General features: G+C 38.6%; 1 protein-coding gene across 2 annotated transcripts; it reads right to left on the reverse strand.

Moving 5' to 3' along the window:
- Window positions 1–3,740: 3,740 nt before the first annotated feature.
- LOC148292860 (uncharacterized) lies at window positions 3,741–7,233 on the reverse strand. 2 transcript variants are annotated; one of them, XM_088255824.1, is made up of 8 exons: window positions 6,829–7,233; window positions 6,593–6,745; window positions 5,349–6,499; window positions 5,180–5,264; window positions 5,013–5,108; window positions 4,508–4,914; window positions 4,247–4,412; window positions 3,741–3,975 (listed from the first exon to the last, which is right to left on the reverse strand). In XM_088255824.1, the coding sequence occupies exons 1-7, from the start codon at window positions 7,183–7,185 to the stop codon at window positions 4,268–4,270; spliced, it is 2,394 nt and encodes a 797-aa protein (XP_088111950.1). In that variant the 5' UTR covers window positions 7,186–7,233; the 3' UTR covers window positions 3,741–3,975; window positions 4,247–4,267. The 2 variants fall into 2 exon arrangements, with proteins under 2 accessions (XP_088111950.1, XP_088111949.1); XM_088255823.1 differs by having other exon boundaries at window positions 3,741–3,990.
- Window positions 7,234–8,287: the final 1,054 nt, after the last annotated feature.

Genomic DNA, 8,287 nt, shown 5'->3' on the forward strand with positions numbered 1-8,287 from the left:
GCGAAAAGACCATTTCAGGTGCCAATTAGTTTCTCTCTTCTTCAATTTCTTAACTTCTAATTTTTATTAGGGTTAAGGGATGTTTTGAAAAAGTAAATGAAAAAAATACATGTCAACCATTGTATGGCATCAGAAAAAAATTAGTTTTGGATATGATAAGTGGGAAAATGTCTTTTCCAAGCACTGGTGAACAGACAGCTCACTCCATGCACGCCTTTTCGTTTACCAAATATTAAGATTGTAGTTGGGCAAAATATCTATGTCAGTAAGATGTCATATTACCCATCTCTGATGTCAGTAAGCATTCAAGTATACAAATATATATACGTAGATTTATATATAAAACGGTTTATGACTGCACAAACACCAGACAAAATACATTAAAACCCAACATTTGGCCAACGTAGCCAGCCAACGTAGAACTGAAGAGAAGCAAGTCAAGAAAGCATAAAAACCTTAAAAACATACTACAACTAATTATAAGGGTATGGATTCCCTGGCACAACATACACACGCATTACCTTGAACCAAAAAACACTCTCACGGTGCCATTTGCATCGATTGCAACAAGTCCAGAACGAAGGATTTATCTTTGCTTCAGTAGGCCAGCCTTCAATAACAAAACACCATTCGTTGTTGTTACAAGCGCTGCAATGATTGAACTTAATCTTCCCATAGTAAAACATATCTACAATATGTCTTGCAACATTCCAAACTCGGCTTAATCTTCGTCTCAAAGCATCCCTGGTTCCTTTCATATCAATGTTGTTACGTTGATTCAAAGAACACAAAAATTCTAATGCATCCTCTTTTGACTGACCAATTCCAGACATGCCAAGAAGTCCAACTATATATGCCGCTTCCATATGGCCTGCCGTGGCTGCGATGCGCATCCCATACAACGCTTCCACGTTACCATGCATGAAAAACACTTCGAACGCCTCTCTAAATATCGACTCAGGGTTCTCGTAAGCTCTGCATTGTTGCACGAAAAGCTGGACCGCAGGATTAGCATGGTACCAGCTAGGATGGTCTGGGTACTTAGCCATTGAAATGGTGTTCCACACTTGTGGAGTGTTTGCCAACGTCCGGAATAATGGGCACACAGATGCCATACGGAAGAGATCTTCCGAAGATTGGGTTGCCACGTATAACATCACTTTAAACCAAGCCAACTCCGGGATGAAGGCTTGGGGCATCTCCAAATGGATATGCTTCCTTCTCTTTCCTCCGACTGTAGTGAAATATTTGGAATTCATGTGTTTCTATTTTTTTGGAATGGAACGATTTGAGGAGTGGAAGAGGGGAGAAATGAGAATAGATGGGGTTTTGGTTCTGTTATAGGGTGTGTTTGTTGTACCGTTTGGAAAATGTGTTTCCACTTGAGGTTTTTCTCACTTGACCCTTTTTAAAGAAACTGAACCAACACCCTAAAACTAGAGAAAAACAAAAGAGAAGGAAAATGTCATCGAAATGCAAAGTCAGACAGTCAAAAAGTAAATTAAGAACCTATATGCATAGGCAATTTTAGGATTTTCCCGCCCTTTTTATGTCAATGAAACAAATGTGACGGATTACTGACTAGTCACAGAACGTCCCATCACATAACTTTTCATTTTCCCACACCGAAATATAGTAGTAATGTTATTAAAATGTGATGGATGTTTATCCAACTAGTTGGTTTAATGAAATATAATGAAAATAATATAGGGTTTAGGGCAGTTTTCCCTCCATTTTCATATTGGGTTTTGGTAGTTAAATATTATATTGGTTTGTGCCCCATATCTGACGGTACATGTGTCGAAAGCATGCCCAACCCACCCACAGACAGAAAAGAGGATATAATCGCATTTGGGCAGAGATGAGAGAGCTCTGAGTCCGAAGAGGTTTGAGTGAGAAGATCTGAGTGAGAAGGTATGATTCCAAAGAGGTTTCAGTGAGAAGATCTAAGTGAGAAAAGGTACAAGTGAGAAGATTCAACATGTCTTCGTCTTCATCTCCCGCTCAAACAAAGAGGTGTCCGTACTGTGGAGCTGCAATGGTGCTTCGGGTTTCAAAATCAGACAAAAATCGAGGGAAGCCATTTTGGAAGTGCCTAACCTCCTATGTAAGTTTTCATTTCCAGAATATGTATGTGGGTGAAAAAAACCTTGGTCTAACTCTGACACAATTATTTTGCATATATGATGCCTGCAATTAGGGAGCCACCAGTTGCAATGGATTTGAATGGGTTGATGTAACTTCCGCTCAAGCAGAACAGCCAGATGACACGTATGATGCTACGGTGCTGAATATGCTGAAGTCCATTAAGGACTTGGTATTAGTTTTATTACTTTTATCAATTTTAATATTATTTGTTCTTTTAATGACCAATTAAGTGCACAGTTTCAAGGATTGTAAAAGTTCTCCCCAAAAAGACATGTTGCACGCACCACCAATGAGTTTTCAAACCCATTTTGTAATATTTGTTCTTGAAATAGGTGGATTGGCATTGAGTTTAAATTATTGTTCTTGAAATAGGTAGATTGTTTATTGGCGTATACTAAAGGTTTATTGATTGTTTACTGCATGTATATCGCATGTTATAGCGCGAATATTGGATGTTTATTGAAGGTTTATTGATTGTTTACTGCATGTGTATCGCATGTTATTTATCGGATATTGGATGTTTATTGAAGGTTTATTGCTTGTTTACTGCATCTGTATCGCATGTTATTTATCGGATATTGGATGTTTATTGAAGGTTTATTGATTGTGTACTGCATCTGTATCGCATGTTATTTATCGGATATTGGATGTTTATTGAAGGTTTATTGATTGTTTACTGCATCTGTATCGCATGTTATTTATCGGATATTGGATGTTTATTGAAGGTTTATTGATTGTTTACTGCATGTATTTCGCATGTTATTGTCCGATATTGAATGTTTATTGAAGGTTTATTGATTGTTTATTAGTAGGAAGAACAACTATTCAGTAGAATTTCCTAATCGATACGACTCCCTTATGGATGGTGAAATTAGGGACTGATGTATATTGCATGTCTATTGCGTATAGATTGCATGTGTATTGCGTGTATATTGCTTGTCTGTTGCCTGTGTATTGTTGTTTATTTCCTTCGTAAGCAATAAACAATCAATATACACGCAATAAATGTACGCTATGCACGCAATAGACAAGCAATATAGACGCAATAGACAAGCAATATAGATGCACCAATATACATTACTTTTATGCTACTGAGTTGCCCAAGACCAATAAAATAAAGAAAATCAACGAATTTATTAACCGATTATAAAGGAAAGAGGGATTCAAACCCGATGGGCGGTACGGAACCAATAGGAAGTTTTTATAGCATTGCAGATGGGAAATGTTTATTGAAGTTTTATTGAGGTTTATTGACGGTTTACTGAATGTTTACTGAAGGGTTACTGCATGTATATCGCATGTGTTTCTATAAAGAGGGCATGGTTGAATAAAACATTGGAGGCGAGGGCATAGCCGCCTATTTCCCTTACAGAATTACAATCAATACACACGCAACCCATTGCGATTAAGTTAAGGCATGGTGAACGGCTTAAAGATTGGGATGTGATATTTGGAATGGTGGCTTGGATAAATCATGACATATTACTTTGCAATAATGTAATACACTTTAAAAAGCCATCAGTCATTGTTCACATATGCAGTCTTCCAATCCCAATTCAATGCAGTTTGGTTAAGGTTATGTCGTGAAGGAGTTAGGGCAATATTACAGAGATGTTTGTTTCATTAAATCCAAAAAAACTTTACACTCCAGATGCACATTCTATGTATGGGAATGGCATGTGCCTAACTTCAAAAACGCATATGCCTATCCATTTACATTTGCCCACGTGCACTAGATTTACAGATCCATTTACTTTTCTCCTCACTAAGCCTCTGCATCTCCATTTCAGATTCTTCATTTTTCTGTCCATGCTCTGCATCCAGCTACTATATACATTTAGCCTAATATGAGAATAAACGTAGCGTAGTATCACACTAATCAAAATGAAAGCATGCATCCGCTATAATAATATTTTGGTTCTAATTGTTGTCCAATAACTTAAACTTAAAATTATGTACAAAAATACACTAAGATTGAGAAAGACGAAGAAGAATTGAGGAGCAGAGGTAGAATTCAAAAAGGAGCCGTGGATCTGTATTGTGTATTTACATGACTTTCAAATTGGAGATTTCCAAAACCAATTTAATCATCACGTACCTGAACCCATTTCAACCACTATCATGGCATGTAAGCATCTCCCCGTAATATCTCTGCAGCCAACTTCAACCGGAAAAAGGGCATGTTCTGCGCGGTGCAAGTAGCTAACGGAATCTCAGCGCTCAAAAGCTCAATGTACTTCAACACAAACATGCCACAATCGCCTCTGAAGCAAATCAAGAACTCGATCAATTCAAGTAATGACATTGTAACGTAATTGACAATTTCAAGTAATAAAATTAAAGAAAAAGTTGTGCTCACTGATTAGATTGTTGTGGAACATCCACACGTTCTATTGGCCATGGACACCACCAATCTCTGCTGCAGTCGTTTGCGTAAACACCTTCTTCATAAAAGTCGATGGAGTTGAGAAGATTTGGAATCGTAATTGAAAGCGGGGCGAGTTCTTCCTTTAACATCTCATCTGGAATAACTGAAACCATTGAATCGTACACTTTGATTTCACACTTAACCAGATCAATCATTAGAGCCACCCAATGCTTATGCTTCGTCAACATACAAGGGGCATACACCTTATACACGTTCTGCCAATCCACCCCACACGCCGGAACCTTGCCATTTACAACGTTCACTAAACTGTTTCTAATTTTCCACCCAGCCTGCTCTTTTTTTCTTTTATTATCCACAAAGCAAGTATGGATGTGATTCTGTGAAATAGAAAACAATCAATGGTTAAACACCTCCACAAAGCAAGTATGGATAATTTGTAATTATTAACTGCACTTGGTCAAGCCCTATGACATACCATGAAAAATACATCGGTCGTTGTCCAGTTCGATATTTCTACAACCTCCAAATCTTGTTGTCGCTTCCGGATGAGATACAACCCCAAATCAATGTGCTGCACATGTTTTTCTAGTCAATCTCATAATCTATGTACATTAAAACAAATGCATAATCAATTAAACTTACATCTCCTGTCAGCCAACCGTAAGCTTTTACGAGGGAAGCGAAGAATTCAATCTCAGCTTCGACGTGGCCAAATTGCATCACTAAACTGTGAATATAACAAAGTTTTAGATCACAACAATTTAAAAATATATACACTAATGCCTTCTATCTCAAAAAACAAGGGACTTACTTTGGGTTAAGGCGCCATTCCCAACAAAGTTTCAGCAATTTCACCATATCATCATGCGGAATCGCCTTCATTGGGTCTAACATCCGAAGTCGGGTTGTCTCTGGCACAGTTTTTTTCACCAATTCACTAGCTTCAATGATCTTCCACATAGGAATAATCCTCTTTCTCTTTCGTAATTGGACCCCTTGTTCCACAGCTTTACCTTTATCATTCAACCAAACGTTCAACTCAGATAGCACAGCTGTAGGTTGATCCAAATCAATATCCCCGAGATTAAACTCAACAGTTGTCCCCGCCGTGCTCTCACCAATGTCATCACAAACCAAAACAACTTCATCATCCGCTTCCTCACATTCCTTTATTTGCACTTCCTTTTCCTCACTTTTTTTACTTTTCACTTCCTTTCCCTCCCTTCTTTTTCTTTGCGGATCCTCTCCATCACTGCTTTTTCTTTGCAGTTCCCCTCCGTCACTGCTTTTTCTTTGCAGTTCCCCTCCGTCACTGCTTTTTCTTTGCAGTTCCTCTCCCTCACTATTTTTTCTTTTCACTTCCTCTCCCTCACTGCTCTTTCTTTGCAGTTCCTCTCCCTCATTGCTTTTTCTTTTCACTTCCTCTCCCTCACTGCTCTTTCTTTGCGCTTCCTCTCCCTTGCTGCTTTTTATTTTCACTTGCTCTCCCTCTTTTCTTTTCCTTTGCGCTTCCTCTACCTCACTTGGTTTTCTTTGCACTTCACCCCCTTCAATCCCCTCCTCGTCCTTTTCCTCTCCCTCATATCTGTTACTTGGCCCTTCATCCCATTCACTATCATCCATTTCGTCAGATCCCGTAAATAGATGTGAGATGGCACAACGATTCGTCCTCTCTTTCAGTAAAGCTAGGTCCCTCCTTACTTCTTGCTCAAACTGAGGACCTAAACAGTGGTCCAAAAGTTTTTCCATCCGTATGACCTTTAACTCAAGGACGTCATTTTCCCGCTTTACTTGAAACAACTCGGACCTCAACAAGCTTACCAGCTTGTTCAACTCATCAAGATCAGCACATGAAGAAGGAATTGACTCTGCCGAGACAACAGCAGGGCGATCCTGTGGCCAACTCCAATATGATTGTCTCATTTCCTCTTCACTCGGACGTAGCGCCCGCAACTGAACTGACTGTTTCAGAATACAGACAATATTCATATTCAATCATTCTACTTAATAATTTCATTGAATCTTATAAATAGTTTCAAGGGCTGCAAACCAAACCTCTTTGCTCTGGAAAAAATAATTGTTCAACTTTCTCATCTCGGGCATAGACGTAGTCGTTCTCCATCGCAAAATACGCGGGACAGCTATTGGATCAACAACCTTGCAGTAATTCAGGTCCACCATTCTAGGAATTAATTCATATACCCAAATCTACACAATTCACAGGACAAAAGTCATTATTTAAGTTTTAAAGTTCACAAAGCATAACTGACATGAACATTATTACCATGTACCTGGAAAGCATACGTGAAACCTTTAAAACTCCACCCACCCCTTTGCACTTCACCATGCTTATGCTTCTTGCCCTTCTCATTTTTCCGGCTTGTTCCCGTTACCTTACTTTTCCCCTTCTCTCTTCCCTCTTCATTTTCAAAGCTTTTCATATACTTTGTTGGTGCAGAAAATAGACTGTCTTGGGTTTTGTCAAACGACACCGAACCCCACGGATACCTGTTGAACGCATCCAAGTCCTCTACAAGGGTCAGGTAATTTACATTGATGTTCAAATGCTTGTCCCTTCCCAAAACCACTAACTCAGCAAAGTAAACAAGAGCTAGCTTGTAGACGTCATCTCTCTCTTTGCACCTCATAAATGCTTCTTCTAAAGCATTACATGTAATTCCTTCGTCTATAAAATATCTTTTTTGAAGTCTAATTTCAGCACTTTCTCCACTAGAAACTTCAGGCACTTCCCCAAAACGAAGCCCCGAGATCAAACAGAAATCCTGACGAGTAAACTGAGCAACGTCGCACCCTATTAAGAAACTCAGTCCATCTAAGTCTTTCACACCCTGCCCCGTGACTCGACGCAACACAACTCCATGCACAATCTGCCCGCTAAACTGAATCTTGTCTATATTCAGAAGATGGCCAAAGCATGATGTCTTGAATTGTTCTAATTGTTCCGCACTCAACTTCGCTCGAATTGCAGCTAGGGTTGAATTTGCATGTGAGCAGTTGTTCACCCGTGACGCATATGCCTCTGACTCTGGCCATACCAGCTGCACGTTGGATCCCATTTCCTAAAATACAAGATGAAATAACGTTAACACATATACTACCACCACGTATTTGCACAATCATATTGGTATTTAGTATTTACATAACTAGTCAACCAGGCACATTACAAATTTTATGAAGTACATGCGCATAGGGATTACTGATCACAGCCTTTAACATCATCAAAGCAATATGACAAATTTTGTGCAAATACCTGTTAATGCAATGATTCTGTGAATTACAACCAATAGCATGTATTTTATTTTTGGATACAAACTCCAATCAATGGTTGATGCATGAGTGAGTGTGAGTGCAATCTAGGCAAGTTCTGCACTTCACACACATGACAATTATTGTCATCTCATACACAACACAAAATAAATAAATAAATAAGAAAGATAGTGGAAGGAAGCAAAGCAAAGAATTTGCTCTGCTATCTGCTTGCTAAGCCATTGCCACATCCTTCTTTCTTTCTAGCTTTTTCTTCAGTGAGCTACTATGATCATGGATCAACCTTCATTTCAAATGCTTTGCACTTTTATTCATGACTTTATTATTATATCTTCTCATTTTTCACAGGCAAATTTAGCAACAAGGGAAATAATATTTATTTCAAAAAATATATATATTATAGCGCTAGAGATATGTTATTGACATGTTATTGATTTCAGGGTCTCCTCCAATTCAACACCA

The sequence above is a fragment of the Prunus avium genome, chromosome 7, assembly GCF_965620075.1.
Source record: "Prunus avium chromosome 7, drPruAviu1.hap1.1, whole genome shotgun sequence".
Classification (NCBI taxonomy): Eukaryota; Viridiplantae; Streptophyta; class Magnoliopsida; order Rosales; family Rosaceae; genus Prunus; species Prunus avium.